This window comes from Aethalodelphis obliquidens, unplaced genomic scaffold (assembly GCF_003676395.1).
Source record: "Aethalodelphis obliquidens isolate GAN/ISIS:26980383/991018 unplaced genomic scaffold, ASM367639v1 scaffold6, whole genome shotgun sequence".
In the NCBI taxonomy this organism is placed as follows: domain Eukaryota; kingdom Metazoa; phylum Chordata; class Mammalia; order Artiodactyla; family Delphinidae; genus Aethalodelphis; species Aethalodelphis obliquidens.
This window is the reverse complement of record NW_020837950.1, coordinates 81,451-103,457: the sequence shown is the minus strand read 5'-3', so window position 1 is coordinate 103,457 and position 22,007 is coordinate 81,451. Positions and strand designations below refer to the sequence as shown.

General features: G+C 43.1%; 1 protein-coding gene across 1 annotated transcript; it reads right to left on the bottom strand.

Annotated features, from left to right (window-relative positions):
* Positions 1–14,155: 14,155 nt before the first annotated feature.
* On the bottom strand, positions 14,156–20,457 carry SPINK2 (serine peptidase inhibitor Kazal type 2). Its single transcript, XM_027102846.1, has 3 exons — positions 20,400–20,457; positions 19,342–19,385; positions 14,156–14,686 (listed from the first exon to the last, which is right to left on the bottom strand). The coding sequence occupies exons 1-3, from the start codon at positions 20,455–20,457 to the stop codon at positions 14,573–14,575; spliced, it is 216 nt and encodes a 71-aa protein (XP_026958647.1). The 3' UTR covers positions 14,156–14,572.
* Positions 20,458–22,007: the final 1,550 nt, after the last annotated feature.

The window sequence follows — 22,007 nt, the reverse complement described above, 5'->3', positions numbered from 1 at the left end:
ACTTTCAACCAAATCATTCCTGGTTGACAATCAAAAGAGAAGCCATCATGAATTTCCTCTGAATTCCTATAAGCACAATGCTGTTTCCTATCACAAAAATTATAAAATTGATCACAAAAATAGAACAAAAAGAACCCCTCCAAATATATGTGCCTTTATTAAATATGTAAAGCCACACAGCCTTCAAAACTATGTAGTAGATGCTTCTTTTGTGAGAGTCTTCTGCATAGCTTAGACTTGTTGCAACTTATCAAAATATATGGTTTAGGAGGACAAGTTTCCCTAATAAATCACCCTACGGCAAACAAAGGATTTCTTCACTCCTCCAAAGATGAACATACGACATTGCAAGTTAGGGTCATCTGTCTCACAAATATTCATTGTCGATTCCATGCGCATGGATGCCTCTGAACGTCTTTGAGTGGCAAATGCTTCTACAGTGCCACCTTGCCCTTCCTTTTCAGAAAGGAATTCATTCCTGAGCTCCCTAACCCAGATTCTAACACTTCCATTCTGCCCACATCACACCGTTTACCGTGCAGCTTGGTCCGTGTTTCCAGGCTAATGCGATGTCCTTGGCACTTGGTTCCCAGCTTTTCATTGGTTTTTTGGTATTAGCTTTGGTCAGTATGATGGAGTCTATTTCCAATAATAAAGTTCACTAAAAAGTGGGTGTCAAAAGTCAAAGCATTTCAAATAGTGGGTGATAAACATACATGAAAGTGGTTTATAAAGTAGGAAAGACTTTGGAAACTGTAAATAGCCAAGCTAATATTGGATATTACGGATTTTCTGAACTAATGGATATGGTTACCAGGGCAGAAGTTTTAGTCAGCATGGAAGACATTGAACCAGAGAGGGACAGGAGGCAGAAAACCTAGAGAAGAAAGATTGGAAGCTTCTTCATAAACCTGCCCACTGCGCAAGAGCGGTCTTCTCTTAGTCCTGTCGGGCCAGAGCTTTTTGCTCAGGTCACCTAATCTTGCACCCTCCTCCTCTGGCAGCTTTTCAAATTCCACCCTTTCCAGCCACAAACTGAGAGCATTTGCCTAACCCCTACTCCAGAGGGTAAAACTGTTTATTTGTCAGCGTTTCACCTAGGTCCTTGACCCCGCATGAGCTCCAACTGGACCATTCATTCAGTGTTATTCATAGAAACAGTGTCTTCAAAGAATCAAAGCAGGTGTCTTTAAAAGCAGTTTGCAAGTGAAATGTGACTCTCCCAGGCCAGTGGCCATGCACTAGAGACACATGACTGAGCCGGTTTCAGGCTGAGCTGCATGATTTGCCGGCAAGTGCCAGTTCCCAGGGAGCCGCTGCCCCCTTGTGGCTCAGCACTGGCCAGGAATTATTCCGTGACGGGGAGAACACTTGGCAAAAGTCTGTAAAAGATTATTGGAGGGGGCTTCCCTGGTGGCGCAGTGGTTGAGAGTCCGCCTGCCGATGCAGGGGTGCCCCGGTCCGGGAAGATCCCACATGCCGCGGAGCGGCTAGGCCCGTGAGCCATGGCCGCTGAGCCTGCGCGTCCGGAGCCTGTGTCCGCAACGGGAGAGGCCACAGCAGTGAGAGGCCCGCGTACCGCAAGAAAAAAAAAAAAAAAAAAGATTATTGGTGGGCTCTTTCTGGCCCTTAGATTTGTTGGTTCAAATAAAATTTCCTTTCATCTCATGGCTTTTTAAACTAAAATCTTTCTTCTTTCTTTAAAAAAACCAAATTTTAAAAGGAATATTTTATTACAATTATCAAAGTAGTGTATACTCCTTGAAGAAAAATTTGTGTAAAATTATTTAATTTTGTTAATGTTTTGATGTATTTCTTCCCTGACTTTTTAAATCTTTTTCCATATAAGGAAACCTAATTTTACTTCGGGACAGAAAAAAAGCCACAGAACTATGAAATCTAATTGTATCATAAATGTTATGTAAACATGACCTCTTCTCCACAGTAAGAAAATAGGCTTTTGAATATGATAGAGTACTATGAAACAGAATTGACTTTTTTTCCTACAAAATTTTAAATGTAAAGGATAGCATTTTAGATCATAGAATTTCATAAAGTTTGCTTGTAATTTCAATTCTATGGATTAAGAATACTGTAGTGATTGCAACTATTAGACACATTAAATTAAATATTATCTCATTTTCAAGACAGAAAAATAAAACTCCTTGCTCTAAAGATGGACCGTGGGAGTTATGGTAATTTAGCAGTGTAAAGGATCCAGTCACTGACAAATGCTTCAGATGTTGGTCATATTTCTAAATACTGTACAGATATGTTGTTTCCCCCCAACTATGGAGAATGTAGAAACAAAGGCATTATAAGAGGAGCTGAGGGGCTTCCCTGGTGGCACAGTGGTTAAGAATCCGTCTGCCAATGCAGGGGGCACGGGTTCGAGCCCTGGCCCGGGAAGATCCCATATGCGGTGGAGCAACTAAGCCCGTGCGCCACAACTACTGAGCCTGCACTCTAGAGCCATCGAGCCACAACTACTGAAGCCCGCGCCTCGAGCCCGTGCCCTGCAACAAGAGAAGCCACTGCAAAGAGAAGCCTGCGTACCGCAGCTAGAGAAAGCCCGCGCGCAGCAACAAAGAACCAACGCGGCCAAAAACAAATAAATTAAAAAAAAAAACGAGCTGAGAATGAGTCATTTGTGTCTCCAAGTACCTTTCCTTCTATATCTCGTTTGCTGTATGTGTCATCTAGATGTGTATATAACACAATATAAATATGGGTGATGGTGTCAAAGGGAGTCTGTGGACAAGTCCTAGAATGGGCTGGGAGGAAATTGACCATATCTTTAGCTGCTTTATCTGATCCTTTATTTTCTCAAGAGTTCTCAATCTTTTTGATCTGCAGATCATTTTAATTCTACAGGAAAAATGTCCACAGTCCACCTACTTCTTGTGTATCACTTTTATAAAAACGTATGTGAACATTTTATCACTTTCAACATAGAAAAATGAAACTTCCTTAAAAAAAAAAACTTCCTTCTGTAAAGAAAGCCAATGGGAATTATGTAATTTGGTCATTTAAATGACCCAGTTATTGGCGACTGCAAATGGCTATTACTATGCATACATACAAAATAATGCTGTATAAGTTTAAACAATTTTACCAAAAAGTCTATTGAATATTAAGCTATTAATTATAATACCTCAAAGTCTCTTATTGTTATTACACATTTCTACATGTTAACATCCTTGTAATCCATGCCCTATTTTTGGTGCTCTTCTTTTTATTTATTTATTTATATTAATTTATTATTTATTTTTGGCTGCATTGGGTCTTTGTTTCTTCACCCCTTGGAGGGAGCGGGGCTGGGGGGACTACTTTACATTGCGGTTGCGCGGGCTTCTCATTGCAGTGGCTTCTCTTGTTGCAGAGCACGGGCTCTAGGCGCGCAAGCTTCAGTAGTTGTGGTTCCCGGGCTCTAGAGCACAGGCTCAGTAGTTGTGGCTCACGGGCTTAGTTGCTCCACCGCATGTGGGATCTTCCCGGACCAGGGCTTGAACCCGTGTCCCCTGCACTGGCAGGCGGATTCTTAACCACTGTGCCACCAGGGGAGCCCTTATTTATTTATTTTATTTTTTTATTTTTTCTACCTAATTTGACTTATAATGAGGCCAAAAAATGATACAATGGAGAGTTAACAAGAGAGTGAGGAAATGGGCACTCTTGCTCACGTTCAAGGTCACAAAGCTGGGAAGATGGCAAAACAAAATCAAAGCCAAAGTCTTATCAGAGTCCCAAACAAAAAGATGTGTTCTCTCTCCACCAGTACTCACTGCCTCCTGGGCTTGGAATCCTGTCTCTTGAGTAGAACCAAGGATGATGTCATTCACCTTCATATTGTAGGGGAATTAATGAATGTAACCTCCAGTGAGTGTCAATCGATGTCCTTCCTGGTGAACACACTGCTGTAGCCTCTTCTTATCCTCTGAAACTTCACAAAGTAGCTTGCATAAAGCATTTTCAATGGGCGATGACTGGATTAGACCAATGTCATGTGGATCGTGCAGGGTCTGGCCGTGTGATCCGGTTGTTTTTATTCTCACTCCAACTGCTGGTCCAGCAGAGCCTTCTCCCTGCTCGGCACTTTTGTGGTCGTGCTGACTTTCTGAGGCTCAGCTGGCATCACATGCAGATTCCCCAAGTCACGTGCATCTCTGATATTAACCTAAGCTCCAAGCTTCTCTTCTCTCTTCGGGGGAGGCTTCGGAAGTCTGTATGTAAAGCAACTCCTCCCGCAAGACCGGCCAGGGCCGGCTCACTTCCAAGCTTATAGAGGATGCTCCGCCCCTCCCTGTGATGGGGAAAGCAGGAGGTCCTTCCCTCCTTTAGAAGGAGGAGAATCTCCAAGTTGAACCGAAATACAGTTAAAGGAAAGAAATGTTCATTTTAAAGAACTTTAACATGTAATGGAAACATATGTCTGTTCAATTTTCTTTTAAACCCCTAAGGGTGGTGCTCTTCTTTTTTAAAAAAAAAATTATTTATTTTTGGCTGCGTTGGGTCTTTGTTACTGTGCGTGGGCTTTCTCTAGTTGCGGTGAGCAGGGGCTACTCTTCGTTGTGGTGCGTGGGCTCCTTCTCATTGCTGTGGCTTCTCTTGTTGCAGAGCACCGGCTCTAGGCATGCACGCGGGCTCAGTAGTTGTGGTGCACAGGCTTAGTTGCTCTGCGGCATGTGGGATCTTCCCGGACCAGGGCTCGAACCCATGTCCCCTGCATTGGCAAGTGGATGCCACCAGGGAAACCCTGGTGCTCTTCTTTTGTTGTTGTTTTTTTTTTTGGCGGTACGTGGGCCTCTCACTTTTGTGGCCTCTCCCGTTGCGGAGCACAGGCTCCAGACGCGCAGGCTCAGCGGCCGTGGCTCACGGGCCCAGCCGCTCCGCGGCATGTGGCATCTTCCCAGACCGGGGCACGAACCCGTGTCCCCTGCATCAGCAGGCGGACTCTCAACCACTGCGCCACCAGGGAAGCCCCAGTGCTCTTCTTTTTAAATTCATTTTTATTCTTTGAAATATATGAGCTTCAAATCTAGATCAAGATGGTGGAAAATATATATCCCGCATATTTTAGTGGGATTTGCATTTTAGACTACTCTAAGGAGATAATCTGAAGGGTCCAGAGAGATCTGCTTGACCAGCACCGGTGAAGTAGAGTGCTCTACTCTAGGGCATGCGAGGGCAGAGTAAAAGATGGGGCCCACACTTCTCGAGATGCATGTATGGTCAGGCCACTCAAGATGGCTCTTCTATTCCTCTGTACATCCCCTGCTCGACTGGGCGCTGCGTCACTCACAGGACTATCCAATCCTCTTAATTACAGGACTTAATTAGTAACTAATTGTTCGCTTGCCCCTGCCGCAACCGCTGGTTTCCCTGGTAACTGACGAGCCAAACCGACGTCAATTCCCCCTATTAATGGTAGCCTCCTTCTCCCGCCATGTCCCGCCTGCAGTCAGCCGTCCACCGTAGGGTGTCACTCCAGGACCCTTTTGCTTCTGACACGTAAGCTCCCCTGTCTGATAAACGGGATAAACGGTTGATGGCTCTGTCACTGTCTCCCGGTTCTTTATTCAGTCTCGAGGCTGGGCAACTACAAGGGTGCAGGCCTGCGGGGTGCAGCCCAACAACGCAGCTCATCAGAGCTGAGGATACAGAAAGCCAACCAAGGCCACAAGTAACTGTATCAGGTTCTTGGCTCTAATCCTAATCTAATCTAATTCTGGCTTGTGGTTTCTCTTGCCATCTCAGTTGAGCGTTTCACTCTGATAGAGACTATTAGAAAGAATCCCTCATGCCCCAAGGAATTTTGCAATTGTACTTCCCAACTATCACCTCTAGCTCTCTGCTATCCTTGCCTGCTCCTAAAGGGGAGGAAGGGGAAATTACAAAACTGAAAGCTAATGCCAAGCCAGTGATTAGTGATCATTATCACTGTGATGTCTACCAATCAGATCCAGAGAGACAATGCCATTTTGGGCAACTCTCAACCCAGTTGCTCCTCAGTTTACTCATCTGTAAATGACATTGGTCCAGTTCTACTTCAGTCTGTACTAATTCAAACTCTAGGAATATGTATTTCATACTTGGGCTTCACAGGCAGAAAGTGTTTGGTTCAAGCCAAGAAACAACAAGTGTGTCAAAATAACTTTATATCGGCCACCCCAATACCTTAAAAAACCAAATAAAACCAAGTACTTCCTTAAAAATAAATATTGTTGATCAAATATTCCAGTAAACTAGGACGTAGATCACTTATGTCAAGGCTCATGGCCTTGGTGCACGTCCTGCACCTGGTGAGGAAGTGGCTGTCCCTGGAGGTTGAATATGAGTGATTTCTTTCTGACTGTTGCAACCTGCTTTACCGCCTGAATTTCAGACTCTCCTGCTGTTCAAAATACTCTTACCTTCCTAAATCTGGCCATAGAATACTGAAGCCAACAGAATGGAACTGACTTAAGGTAGCCAGCCCACAAATAGGTATTAAACACCTACTGTATGTCAAGCTAGGAATATAGTAGAGAAGATGACAGGTAAGTGTTCTAGCCTCATGGAATTTATAGTCTATAGCAGACATCAGGTTTTTAGTTTCCAGAAGTGAGAGTTGTTTGCTTTTCAGAGAAACTTAAGAATATGATCCTATAGGCTCTGCATGAACAGGGCTATGTTTCATTCCTCACTGTAGACCCAGTGCTCAGTGCATAATAGATATCCACAAATGTTCATGGCATAATTGAGGGAATAATCAGATATAAACTGGATACTTAACAAAAAACCTAAACCAAGTTTGAGGTATGCTCCAAGAATCGTTCAAGATCACCTGGACATTCAGTCCCTTTTTCAGAATAATGAAGGAAAAAATTGCAATTCACTGTTGGCCAAGAGTCAAAACCTTGTTTCCTTTGTGGTGCGTGGGTTGTATATTTGCCTGTTTTCAAGGAAGAAGGGAATTCAGGGAGGTTAGTGGTTTTGTTGTCATTATTTTGTGAAGCCTCCTGGGCTATTTTTTTCTTCCTTTAATCAACAAATATGCACTGTGCTAGGCATTGTCCCAGGCACTGAAGATACCATGATGAGCAGGACTGGCGAGAACTCTGTCCTCTGGGAGCTCCTATTTCAGAACTTTCCATGGACTGGTGGGCTATTCTTTTCTCCACTTACTTTGGGTGACTCTAATGATTACATATCACTTCTATAATGAGAGAATTTTTAAGAGGGTAAAAAAAGATACTTCTTCAACAAAGGATGGATACAAATCTGAGTTTTCAGTACAACTCTGAGTGAGCATATTTGGGCAGCACTGCTTCCATTGCACAAAAAGAAAAGAAGACCAGGCACTAGTTTACCACAGAGAATATGTAAATAGGCACAACCTTTTCAGAAAGAAATTTTGCAGTCTCTTTCAACATTTTAAATTTGTTTGTCTTCCAACCAAGTGATTCCAGACTTACGAATTTATCCTACACATTGCTTGCAAAAATAAAGAAGGATATATATGTGAAACATTATTTGTGATGGTGGAAAATGAAAAATAACCTAACTGTCCATCACAGGGGAACTGCATAAATAGATCATTGTATGTCTGTATAATAGAATACAATAACGTTCTTCTTAAAATGAAGTAGTAACATATACACGCTAGTATATATAAAATAGATAACCAACAAGGACTTACTTTATAGCACAGGGAACTATACTCAACCAAGAGAATTCTCATAAACAATTCAAATACAGAACAGAGACTGAATAAATTATGACACAATAATATAATGGAACACTATGTAGCTTTTACAAAGAGGAAACTGTACATTAATATGAAAACCTAACATAAGGGAGAAAAGCAAGTTTACAGGATGTATATGTATAGGTGTTTTATAATAATAGAAGGTTGTACAGAAAAGCACAGAAGTATTGATAGTTCAGTGTCATAAAAACAATACTGCAGGGACTTCCTTGGTGGTACAGTGGATAAGACTCTGTGCTCCCAATGCAGGGGGCCCTGTTTCAATCCCTGGTCAGGGAACTAGATCCCACATGAATGCCACAACTATGAGTTTGCATGCCACAACTAAGGAGCCCTGGAGCTGCAACTAAGGAGCACACGTGCTGCAACTAAGGAGCCTGCCTGCCACAAAGAAGACCCCATGCAACCAAATAAATAAATAAATATTAAAAAAAAACCACTGCAACAAAATATAACACATGTTCACACATTTGAGTTTCTTTTTGAAATACCATTATTATCAGTTTTTTTCCTGAATATGAAAAGTCTTCCATGCTCACTGTAGTGGGCAATAATTGTTTTATCACCTCACACACTTAAGAATTGCTTGAATTTATTAGTAGACGAGTTTCTTTTAACAACCCAACTCAAACTGCTACAAGCAAAACAGAAGAAGAAGGAGAGGAAGAGGACGAAGAGGACAAAGAGGAAGAAGAAGAAGAAGAATAAAAAAGAAGGTGTGGGAGGATCCTGAATGGGGAGCGGGCCAGCTCATAGATTCAAAGGAAAAGTTGACCAACTAAGAATGAGCCATGGCAAGGTAGAAAACAAGGGTGCTCCAGGAACCCTAATGCCTGGAACCAGACTTTTTAAAATTTTATTGAAGTGTACTTGATTTACAGTGTTGTGTTAATTTCTGCTGTACAGCAAAGTTATTCAGTTATACATATATGTATATATATTCTTTTTCATCCTCTTTTCCATTATGGTTTATCACAGGATATTAAATACAGTTCCCTGTGCTATACAGTAGGTCCTTGTTGGTTATCCATCCTATATATAATAATTTGCATCTGCTAATCCCAAACTCCCAATCCTTCCCTCCCCACTTCCCCTTCCCCTTGGCAACCACAAGTCTGTTCTCTATGTCTGAGTCTGTTTCTGTTTCATAGATATATTCATTTGTGTTGTACTTCAGATGCCACATATAAGTGTTATCATATGGTATTTGTATTTCTCTTTCTGACTTACTTCACTTAATATGATAATCTCTAGGTCCATCCATGTTGCTGCAAATGGCATCGTTTCATTCTTTTTTATGGCTGAGTAATATTCCATTCTATATGTGTGCCACGTCTTCTTTATCCATTCATCTGTTGATGGACATTTAGGTTGTTTCCATGTCTTGGCTATTGTGAATGGTGCTGCTATGAATATAATGGTGCATGTATCTTTTTGAATTAGAGTTTTGTCTGGTTATATGCCCAGGAGTGGGATTGCTGGATCACATGGCAACTCTATTGTTAGTTTTCTGAGGAACCTCCATACTGTTCTCCATAGTGGCTGCACCAATTTACATTCCCACCAACAGTGTAAGAGGATTCCCTTTTTTTCACACCCTCTCCAGCATTTATTATTTGAAGACTTTTAAAATATTTATTTATTATATTATTTATTTTTGGCTGCATTGGGTCTTTGTTGCTGCACGTGGACTTTCCCTAGTTGCGGCAAGTGGGGGCTACTCTTCATTGCAGAGTGTGGGCTTCTCATTGTGGTGGCTTCTCTTGTCGTGGAGCACGGGCTCTAGGTGCGCGGGCTTCAGTAGTTGTGGCACGTGGGCTCAGTAGTTGTGGCACGTGGGCTCAGTAGTTGTGGCTCCCAGGCTCTAGAGCACAGGCTCAGTAGTTGTGGTGTATGGGCTTAGCTGCTCCACATCATGTGGGATCTTCCTGGACCAGGGATCGAACCCATGTCCCCTGCATTGGTAGGTGGATTCGTAACCACTGTGCCACCAGGGAAACCCGTTTGCTGACTGTTTAATTATGGACATTCTGATTGGTGTGAGGTGGTACCTCATTGTAGTTTTGATTTGCATTTCTCTAATAATTAGCAATGATGAGCATCTTTTCATGTGCCTCTTGGCCATCTGTTTGTCTTCTTCGGAGAAAAGTCTATTTAGGATTTCTGCTCATTTTTCGATTGGGTTGTTTGGTTTTTGTTATTGAATTGTATGTGCTGTTTGTATATTTTGGAAATTAAGCCCTTGTTGGTTGCATTATTCGCAAATATTGTCTTCCAGTCCATAGTTTGGCTTTTCATTTTGTTTATGGTTTCCTTTGCTGTGCAAAAGCTTATAAGTTTGATTAGGTCCCATTTGCTTATTTTTGCTTTTATTTCTATTGCCTTGGGAGACTGACCAAAGAAAACATTGATACAATTTATGTCATCGAATATTTTGCCTATGTTCTCTTCTAGGAGTTTTACAATGTCATGTCTTATATTTAAGTGTTTAATCCATTTTGAGTTTATTTTTGTGTATGGTGTGAGGGTGTGTTCTAACTTTATTGATTTACATGTGGCTGTCCAGCTTTCCCAGCACCATTTGCTGAAGAGACCATCTTTTCCCCATCATATATTCTTGCATCCTTTGTCAAAGATTAACTGACCCTAAGTTTGTGGATTTATTTCTGGGATCTCTATTCTGTTCCATTGATCCATATGTCTCTTTTCGTGCTGATACCATGATGTTTTGATTACTTTAGCTTTGTAGTATTGTCTGAAGCCTAGGAGGGTTATGCCTCCTGCTTTGTTCTTTTTCCTCAGTTATTAGTTTGGCAATTCTGAGTCTTTTATGTTGGAACCAGAATGTTGAGCTCCACCAAGACTCTCTGGGTCTCGGGTCTCTGCTCCCCATGGCATATTGGCCTCATGCTCTCCTACCGCAGTCTTTCTCTGTAGTGAGGGATCATGGCTTCCAGCAGCTTTCACTGACAAAGACTCTCAATCCCACCACCTAAAAGGAAAAGGGCTCTTCTCTGAGGGAGGACTCTGAATGGTCAGAAACCCACTGCAGACCAACCTCTGTGACCAGGGTAGGGGGAATTATTACTGGTCATGACTGGTCTAATTTGGACCAGGTGCTCACCCTTCAACCTATCACCAGGGTCAGGGATACAGGATCTTGTAAGAAGGCGGCAGCTCCATTCAGCCAGAAGTCTGGAGTGGAGTGGAGAAGGAGAGTGGGAAGCAGAAACAGTGCTTTTTTGGAGCAAAAGAAGGAAGAGCTGCTGGGCAAAACAGGTGATTAGTGTATGCTACATGAGCATAATTTTCTTCTGAATATTTTTAAGTTATTTTCATCATGTGTATATATACATATAAACATTCAAGTGCCAAGAATGTATTTATAAGGATATTCTCTGAAATAGTTTTATAATCATTAAAAACTGTAAGCAGCCTATAGTTAACATCTACTGATATCTTGTCTTCTTGAATTTTTCCCTCTGAGAACATTGCACCCAAGTGCTCATCTCAGCTGAACCAATCACATATCACCGTACTTCCTGTGACTACAGCAATTGGCCTGAAGGGTGGGTGTGTGATCCAGCGTGAACCAATTTGTCTTGGCCCAGAAAAGGGTCATTTTCTTTTCAGGTAGTGAGGCAGTGGGGCTGTGACTCAGGCAGACTTTTTCACCTGGAGCTGTTACAAAAGAGTCATCTCCTGTCAGGTCAGGAAGCTGCTAGGATATGATCTGGAGCCGCCAATTCTGCCTCCCACACAGGGGGTAAAGCTAGTCTATGAAGGAAGCTGTTTATGCTGAAATAAACAGAGATGAGACACGAAGAGACAGGGAGTCCTGATGGGTTAGAGGCCCTGGTCCCAGGCACCCTCTGAGGCTAATGCGCCCCTGCCCCGTCCCCCCACTCTTCTGCAAATATGACTAAATGGGCCAATTTCCTCCTTACCTAAGGCTAGTTTGAATTGGGATTCTTCCAGTTTCAGCCACGAGACTCCTAATATCTGACTACAGATCAATAGAGCTGGGTAACTTATGGCACAATAAAATACTTTTAAGTGTAGCTTTTAAAAAGAGAAGACTACATACATTGACGTAAAAAACAAATATAAGGAGAGAAGCAAGTTTATAGGGCAGGGGTGTGTTTCTGTGTGTGTGTGATTTTATATACACCACATACTTACGGAGACTGTGTTCCGAAAGGTTAATATTGGTTACCTCTGGAGGCTAGTATGGGAAAGACTTTCACTTTTTAAATATATTTCTGTGGATTTTTTAAAATAAATTTATTTCTTTATTTTTGGCTGCGTTGGGTCTTCGTTGCTGCACGTGGGCTTTCTCTGGTTGAGGCGAGTGGGGGCTACTCTTCATTGCAGTGTGCGGGCTTCTCATTGCGGTGGCTTTTCTTGTTGCGGAGCACGGGCTCTAGACTCACAGGTTTCAATAGCTATGGCACGCTGGCTTAGCTGCTCCACAGCATGTGGGATCTTCCCAGACCAGGGCTTGAACCCGTGTCCCCTGCATTGGCAGGTGGAGTCTTAACCACTCTACCACCAGGGAAGCCCTCTGTGTACTTTTTTAGCTTTCTGAAAATCGTACATCACTTTTATAAAACTTTTAAGCCAAAAATAACTACAGGACATAATGTAATTGTGGCACATTTATGTTATACAACTTCCCACTTCATTGCCTCTATTTCATTTAAGAACAGAGGTCTGGGAATTCAGAGACCAGGCTTCTAGTCCAGACTGTTTTGCATGTATTCTATAACCTTGGGCAAGTTGGTTTGCCTCTGCAGGCCTCAGTTTCTTCCTCCCTAAGAGGGGTACTTAAGTAACAGTGCCTATTTCAGTGGTTTCCATGTGCCAAGTGCTGTGCTGAGCAGTTTCCTCACAGCAGCTCCATGGGTTGAGCATTATCCCCCTTTTCCAGATAAGAAAACAGAAGCTCAAGTAAGTGTTGGAATCAGAATTCAAATTCACGTTTAGCCCATCCCCCAAAGCCATGTTCTTTTCACTACACACTCTCCCAGCCACCTCTTGCCTCACGGTCTCACAGTTCCCTGGAATGCACTTAAACCCAGGACTTGACTCAAAATCCTCTTATCTGGAAAACACTACCTTTCTAAATTAAACTTACGTCACTTTTGTTATTGCTATGTCTGTTCTTTATGTTGCATCAAACTCTAAGACAGGATGTCTCAACCTCAGCACTACTGACATTTTGGACTGAAAATTTCCTGGTTGTTGGGAGCTGGATGTCTTTGGCAGCATCCCTGGCTATATGTCAGGAGCACCCACCCTTCAAGTTGTGACACCAAAAATGCTTCCAGACATAGTCGCAAATGTCCCCTGGGGGATAATCACCCAGGGTTGAGAATCAGTGTCCTAAAAAAAGGGAAAAGGCAAATTCCTGCATTAACCCTGAAGGAACACTGTTTTGAAAGGAGTTATGGAATCTTATAAGTATTTTTACCTGCATGATTCTTAGACTCTACCAGCTCAGACTAAAGTCTCATCTCACATTATTTGCTCTGTGCAGAACACTGTACCAGTTACACATACATCACCTATCCAAGATTTAGGGAAATGGGGAAGGAGAATAAACTTTGCCCTCTAAAAAAATGACTCCACTTCTCCCTTAGTGAAATTCACTTTTGCCTCAGAGGGAAAGAGCCACATGAGGCTGCTGAGTGAGAATGGATATTCAACAGGGAATAGTGGTAATTGAATATGATGCTGATTTTATTCCAGCTAAATAAAGCAGCACATAAGTCATCTGGGCAATAATCTTAACTCAAGGGGCAAAAGCCAAGAAACAAGTATTTTTGTTTGTTTGTTTTAATTATTAGTCACAGTCCATGGCTCTCTTCCATACCTCATCTCAGAAAATGTGGGTTAACGTATTTCACGCAAAGTAACATAGGAAAAGAGAAAAAGGGAAGATGAAATGCATTTAGTGTGCAGTTAAAGGTGGTTTCTCCAATTTCTCTTCTGTGAACTGTTCCATTAGCATGGTCCACTTTGGATTATTTTAATATCATGACCATCTTCCCTGCAAAATGAACAACCATAAAAACACATTTATTACCTACCATAGTGAAACTGTCCCCCTCTTTGTATTAAAAAGAGCCATGTCATTATACATTAGATTCTTTCCAGGGTGACACTTAATTAGTCATTTTTAAAGCTAAATCTAGGAAATTATGAGGGCGAAAGCCCAACTCTGCCCTTTTTTTCCTAACCCAATGGCACAAGGAACTATCCCCAAAGAATCACTCTGAGAAGACCTAGTAATTTCCTGAAGACTGAGTTCAGAGAATGGACCCCTGAAATACAGAGCAGCATACCTGGAGGGGGAGTCATGATCACTGAGCTGGTCAGGTATGTTACATGAAGGGCATCAGGTATAATATCAATACACTTATTACTGAGCATTCTAACAGGTAGAGTTATTAAGATCTGTTTTCTGACCAGTAGTGCAGGCTGTGTAGGTCGCCTGTACATGCCCTCTGAATTTAATAGAACATTTACTACTCCACAGAGTTTGACTACTACATGTATTCTTAATTTTGGGAAACTACCCATCCCTGGATAGTAACATCACTTCATTATTTGGTCTATAATTGATTAATCACTCACCTCCTTCTCTAACCTTGACCTAGAAAATGTACTGAAGGAGTCTGTGTCTTTTTAAATGTCAGTCTTAAAATAGAACTACTTATGTCTCATTTGATTCTTATGTCCAAGAGTGACAACTTCCTAAGTAATAAAAATGCAAGATAAGAACTAGAGAAAACTTGGCTAGTTTATACTGTAAAATTGTTACCTGATTTTCATGCACAGAGTACACTCATTGGGATACGTGGACATGTCGCTTCCACACACGGGGTTAAAGTCCCTGGGACATCCTGGTAATTTATACTGATCGCAGTTTGGCTAGAAAAGGGAAAGGAAGACAGAAATTGGAGAATAACTTGAGACGTTCTCATCACAAAATAGCTGAGGGGAGGACAAAGTCCCAAGTTTCCCTAGATTTCCTAGAAACGGCCTACAGAAAGATTTCTATTTTCCACACACAAAAAAAGTTTTTCTAATGCAAAAATCAGATGCAGTATTGAAGCAATGGGTCAAAACCTGCTATGTAAGAAAAGGACCTCAGAGGAAGGTTCTGTCTGGCTGATTTTTAAATGAAAGTCCAAGACATGTCACCAAACCTACTTTACTATCCTCCAGCTTCATAATTTGCTCTGCACTACCACCTCCATGAGAATGTCCTGTTACATTCCACCTAATCCCTGGGCATAATGCCCAGACACACTCGGGAATCCTGTCTGGACTTTTAAGATACTGGCATTTAAGCAACAGCATTAAAGAAAGCAGTAGGTTCAGAATTAGATCTCAGGGGTGGTTATGGGTTTAACTGTGTCCACCCAGAAAGATAGGTTAAAGTCCTAACCCCCAGTACCTCAGAATGTGACCATATATGGAAATAGGGTCTTTATATAGGTAATCAACTTAAGGTTAGTAGAATTGGCCTTAATCCAGTATGACTGGTGTCCCTATAAAAAGGGAAAATTTGGACACAGAGTCACACACAGAGGGAAGATTGTGTGAAGACATGGAGAGAATGTCATTTACAAGCCAAGGAATGCCTGAGGCTACCAGATACTAGGCTAGAGGAAGAGAACTTCCTCTCTCGGAAGGAAGCAACCCTGCCAACACCTTGAGTTTGGACTTCTAGCCTTGAGAACTGTGAGACAATCCATTTCTGTTGTGTAAGATACTCGGTCTGTGGCTTTATTACGGCAGCCCTGAGAAACCGATATGGGGTCATGGAACTCAACCCTCAGATTTCATGGAATTGAGGCCAGATAGGTAACATGTCTTGTGCACAGCCACTAGTCTCTAGCAGGGCCAGGACTAGAAATGGTCACAATGGTCACACCATGGTGTGCAGAGTCCCACTTTAATAACAGGTTAAATATATGGCCTGCTGTATTTCTGTTTTGTGTGTGCGTGTATGTTTTAGTAAATAGTGATTACCTTTCCTCACTTCAGAGTAAGTCACACTGTTTAGCACTCTTAATAAATGAATTACACACTTCTACTGACATTATCTGGATTTATAAGGTGCTAAGCAGGGCTGGACTTGGGCCAAACTCTGAAGTGAAGAACTTTTTTGACCCTTTCCATCCTCCGTTCAGCCCTCTATCTCCATTTTGGAGCCTGATGTGTTTCTTGCAGCTCCAGGCTCACTAAGATGATGCCTTCCAGGGCTTCCACAGGAGAGTAGATGCCCTCTTATCCAATGAGATTGGGACAAGTGGTTCTTGGTCATTTAACTGGAAAAGTCAATTAAAGCACATAAACAGTAACAAAAAATATAACATACCCTAAATATTTTATCTTAAAACATATAAATGAAAATAAAATTGCCACTCTTTTGATGTAAGGCAAAGACAGGGCACATGGCCAGCTGTAATGCTACCTACACTAAGATAACCTCCCTTGCAGCTAGGTATGACCACATGATCAAGATCAGGCTGATGGGATACCAGTGGAATTATTGTGTAGTAGCGTCTGGGAACCTCCTTTAAAAGAAAGTTGGTACCTGTCCTCTGCTTCTCCCAATTTTTATTCTCCTTTGTCCATTCCTCCATCCTACTCCTGGGTGCATGGAGCTCTACTTTTTATCTTACAGACCAGGAAGACAAAAGCCACATCCTAAGATGGCAGCTCTGTGAGCTGTTATTTTGAGTCGTTGTTTCTTGCAGCTGAATCTAATCCTACCTGACACAAGACATAAGACTTTTCCTATGAATGTTTCAACTAGAGTTTTGTGTACTAACACTGCAAAAATCATACCCACAATAAATCACCTATGATTTCCTGTTTTGATTTCTTTAAAATGGAATTTCTCAACCCCATTCATATTTTGGACCAGATAATTCTTTGCTGTGTGAGGCTGTGCACTGTAGGATATTTAGTAGCATCTCTGTTCTCTATCCACTAGATGCCAGTGACAACTCCCTGGTCATGACAATCAAAATGTCTGCTGGGGGGTAAAACTGCCCCTTTTTAGAGGGCAGAGACTTTATAGACACTGGCACAGCAAGGTAATATACAATTTTAAAAATTAATTCCCCAATTATTTTCAGTTGTTTTACCTACACCTAATTCAATTTGTTTTTAGCATTTTGTCTTTCAGCAAGTCTTTCAAAATCATTTGACTCATTTCTCATATAAACAGCTTTATTTCTCTACACTCATGTTTATGCTGTCTTTACATTTTTAATTAAAATAGGTCTGGCAACTGGCATAATAGGCTTGTGAACACACACACCTGAGTCTTGGTCAGCACATAACACCACTGATGGAAAATAAGCTTTACTGGAATACAGGAGAGTAGTTAAGCAAGAAGGTAACCTGTCTATAACCAGTGAGTAATCGATCTGCTGTGGGAATCGTTCAGAGAGAAAGGAGAGGGTCGTATGTGAGTCTGCTTAAATGCAGGATGCCTGATTGAGTTTCTACTGTTATTATCCCCCATTTTCTGAAAGAAAATGAAACCCAAGAAAACTGAGTCATCTGAGCAAAAGTAATATTGGGCACCCATTAAGTGCTGAAGACTGGGTATCAAATAAGACTGGGTAACAAATAAGACATCATCCATGACCACAGGAGTATACCGCCTACTAGGGGAAGACAGGCTATTACAATTCAGTGCTATGATGGGCTAGTGAAGAGCACCAATCTGGAGTCAGAATGCCTGGGTTGGACCCATAGTTGCACCATTTCCATGTGACCTTGCAAGGGGCTAATAATGGTACCTACTTCATAGTGCTGTGAAAAGTTAAATGAGGGAATTCCCTGGTTGTCCAGTGGTTAGGACTCCACACTTTCAGTTCCAAGGGCCTGGGTTCAATCCCTGGTTGGGGAACTAAGATCCCACAAGCCTTGCTGCGTGGCCAAAAAAAAAAAAAATTAAATGACTTATTCTATATAAAGAATTTAGAACAGTGCTTGGCACATAGTAAATGGTATCTAAACATTTAGTGTTGAAGAAAATCAGAATGTCACCCCCAAAATATGGCTCTATGACATAAAAATTACTTTGCACTAAAGGCAGTTAATATGCAGCTCTCTCTCTCTTCCCCTTTTCTGCCTAAAGGCAGGATATAAATTCTCCTTTAGTGGAGATGACTCTGGACTCTTTATCAGCCCAGAAATGGCACCTGAGGAATCTGCAAGCAAACCTTACTTCATTAGTTCCCTCCCACTATTTTTCTTCCCACTGTTTGCCACCCTTGGAAGCCTAAAACCATTTTCCTTTGTCCTGTCATTTATCTACAAACTTATTGCTCTCTGGTAAAGATGCTATATAAGGCAGATTTCTAAGCCACCTCTTTGAGTTACTCATCTCTTGAGTGCTCCCATGTGTATGCACAATGCACTTGTTAATAAACGTTTGTTTATTTTTCTCTTGTTAACCTGTCCTTTGTTATAGGTGCCCCAGCTGAGAACTTAGAAGGGTAGAGGAAAGATTTTTTTCCTCCCTACACTAGCATGGTAATGATGATGATGCAGTATAGTTTGAATGGAAGCATGGAGAAAGTGCATTTATATCTGCTTTGGAGGAAAAAAAACAGAGTGGGAAGATTTCCTGGGAAAGGTCTACACTGAATTGAATACTCAAAGTTACCTAATCCACGGAGGTCAATATCCCCATATGTAAAATAATAATATCTATCTATCTTACAAGGTCATTGTGAGAATTGAGAGACTGCATATACAAATGGACAGTGTCAGACCACATATTAAAATAGAACTCTGACCCATAACCTGTAGCAACTTGCCTAGGAAACCAACCCATTACTTAGAATAACCAACCCAAGAAGCCAACCTGCTATAAATTAGACTTGTCAGAAGTCAGATGGTTATCTCTAGAGACAGTCCAATCAGCCAAAGAGTAAGCTCTGTAACGATTGGCCAAAATGGCCAGGCCTTGATTAATAACTGATAGTTTCCCTAAATTTTTGTTCCTGCTTCCAACTTAGGACCAATCAGAGAAAGCCAATATGCCCTCCTAACCAATCACATAGGATTCCTGCCTTTAGTTACCCACCTACAGCCTCCCCATGCCAACAGCCTTGATCAGGGCACACCTGATGCCTTCCCTTTTTCCCACTTTAAAGCTTTCCCCCTCCTCTGCCTTTGAGTTTCTGCCAAAATGCAGGTGATATGCCTGATTCACTTGCTTCAACAAGCTCTGAATAACTAGCTTTTGCTTCTTCTCATTTGCTCGACCTTCGCTTGCTTACACAGAATTTAATTTGATAATATACATAAAATGTCTAGTACAAGGTGTAACTATTAGGGAAACAAAGCCCTGAGGCCTTCAAGGCCTGAGCTATTGTCAACCAAATTTTACATCGTGATCCGTATCAAAAAGCCTGCCTGAGAATCTGGTTTCTAAAGAAGCAGTCCACTGTTTCGAAAGTGGCAGGTCAGACCTGAAAACCAGCCCCCAACCCAAACTCTTGAGGGCTTCGCTGTATCAGTAGAAACAATACAAGTGGTTTCCTACTTACTGTTCTGTATTCTGAAGGGTGAGCAAACTGAGTGTTCAAAGAGGCTGCAAGAAGGAAACAGACACTTTAAAGCATGGGGTTAATAAAGGTCAATTCTTGTTCATAAGGGTTTTTTAAAATTCAGCTTGTGATTTATACGGGCCATGTGTTTCCCTTTCCCTCCGATGCCTAGCTTCTTTGAACCCCCCCTAAGAAGTATGTTCAGCTGTGTTCTGGCACCTCTCCTAGCAGGCACACGGAGAACATTTGGTACTGGTTCCGTAACTGACCACCCTAATAGAATTGCTTGAGAAACTTTGGAGCTACCGAATAAAAGTTAGAGAAGAAACTCAATAATTCACGATGTTCTTTTCCTCTGTGGCTCAAGGTAATAAATGCAAAATTTGACATTAGGTGTTACCACTTTAACTCCATTTTTTTTTTTTTTTTTCTGGTATGCGGGCCTCTCACTGTTGTGGCCTCTCCCGTTGCGGAGCACAGGCTCCGGACGTGCAGGCTCAGCGGCCATGGCTCACGGGCCCAGACGCTCCGCGGCATGTGGGATCTTCCCGGACCAGGGCACGAACCCGTGTCCCCTGCATCGGCAGGCGGACTCTCAACCACTGCGCCACCAGGGAAGACCTCAACTCCATTTTAAATGGGCATCAAGTCTGGCTGGACTAAGTAAGGCCCCTTTCTCATGAGCCCCAGAGTGCCCGGCGCCCTTGGCGTTCACAATTCCTGATTCCTGTACATCTCCCGCTGAGGGCCCCTGGTACATAAAAACCCAACTCCCGATCTTGGGCTCCAGGAAATCTGCTTTAAGGGAGAAAGAGCAGACAGCAGGGTCACTAAGAAGATGCTGGGACTAAAGAGGGTTGCTGGCTTCACAACGCCAGCCCCGCACACCCCCAAGTTCGTGTCCCTAGACAACCGCGGGGCGGGCCTGGAACCGCCAGTAACGGCTGCGCGGAGGGACACCGCTGTCCGGACCCGGGCAGGGGCAGTCGCCAGCGAGACCCCCTCTCGGTAACTCCTCGGCTGGTCCTCCGCGGAGCAGGCCCACAGGTGAGCGTTACCTGCCGAGTCCCAGCAGACCAGGAGCAACAGCCCCAAGCGCAGTGCCTCGAGCGCCATCCTCCCTCCGCGGCCGGCGGTCGGGTCCCTGCGCTCCAGCGCCCGTGCGACACGGAGAGTGCCCTCGGGTCGGACACGCGACAGGGTGGGGTGAAGGAGAGACGAGTAAGAGGAGGAAGAACAGAGCAGGTAGGAGGAGGGGGGAGGGGCAGGAAAGGCGCGTGGGTGGGGAGGGGAAGGCAGAGGAGGGGTGGTGGCTAGCCCCCCATCTCCTCACCCCGCTGAGGATGAGAGTAAGCAGTTAGAGGGCCACCTCTCCCTGCAGCAAACCAGAACCTTGTAAGAGCCCTGGATAAGCTTGTGGGCTCTCAGTCAACCTCAGTTTCTTCAGCATCTGCTCTGTACCAAGCAGTGTTTGTGGCGGAACTTAAAAGCGTCCCTGCTGTCTGGAAGCTTTCCAGTGTAGGTGTTGGGGGAGAGGTAACAGAGGGAACTCCAAAACAAGTGAATACAATAATTTCGAAAATTAAGTGCTAGAGAGTTGAGAGTGGGGAGAAGACTTTCCATTGGGAGGTCAGGAAAGGCCTTTCAGATGTAGTTGAGCTGAAAGCTGAAGGATGAGAAAGAAGCCTGGTGAAGACCCTGGGGACAAGTATTCCAGGCTCAAGGAAAAGCGAGTGCGGAAAACTAGAGGCAGGAACCAACTCAGTGTGTTCAGCTGGAGCCCTAGGTGAGGGAGGGGGAATGGGGAGGGAGATGGAACCACAAGGTCATGAACATGTGTGGTCATGTAGGCCATGATGAGGGGTTTGGATTTGTTCCTGTTGCAGTGGGAAGCCAGTGGAGGCTTTTAAGCAGGGGCATGGCCCTGATACTTACGTCTTAAGAGATTGGATGAAGAATGGAGGAGATAGGTAAGAGTGGAGGTGGGGGGGGGAGAAATTCGGTGGCTTTTACAGTAATCCAGGCAAGGGATGGTGGCAGCTTGAACTGGTTGCTAACAGGGGACTGGTGAGATGTGGTCAGATTCAGGATGTCTTTTGGAGGCAGAACCAATTGGAGTGAAGAGAAGAATTAAGGATGCTTCCTGGGATTTTGTCCTGAACAGATGGGTGTGTGGTGATGCCATTTCTGTGATGAAGAACTTTTGGAGAGGGTGCCTATTAGAACTCCAAGTGGACATGTAGACAAGGCAGTTGGCATTACAAATTTGGAGCTAGAGATATAAATGCAGAAGTCATCAGCATATCAATGGTATGCTGACCCAAAGCCCAGGGGAAGAGTACCGCGTGGGTCAGAGGTCAGAGCCCTGGGGCACTACTTTGTGCAGAACTCTGACAGATATGGAGAACAAGGAACAAGCCAGTGAAGAAGGAAGAAAACCAAACTAGAGTCTGGGGTTGCTGAACTGTGGAGCAGCAGTGCAACCATGTGAGTTGCTGCTGCAAGGTTGGGAATTAGGAGGACTGAGCATCATCATGAGCTTTGGCGAGATTGTAGTCACTGACGACCCTGATAAGATCTTTTTAAGAGAAGTGATGGGTTCCAGAGCCCAAATGGCTCGGTTGAAGGGATGAGGTGAGAAAGTAGTGACAGAGAGTATAGACAGT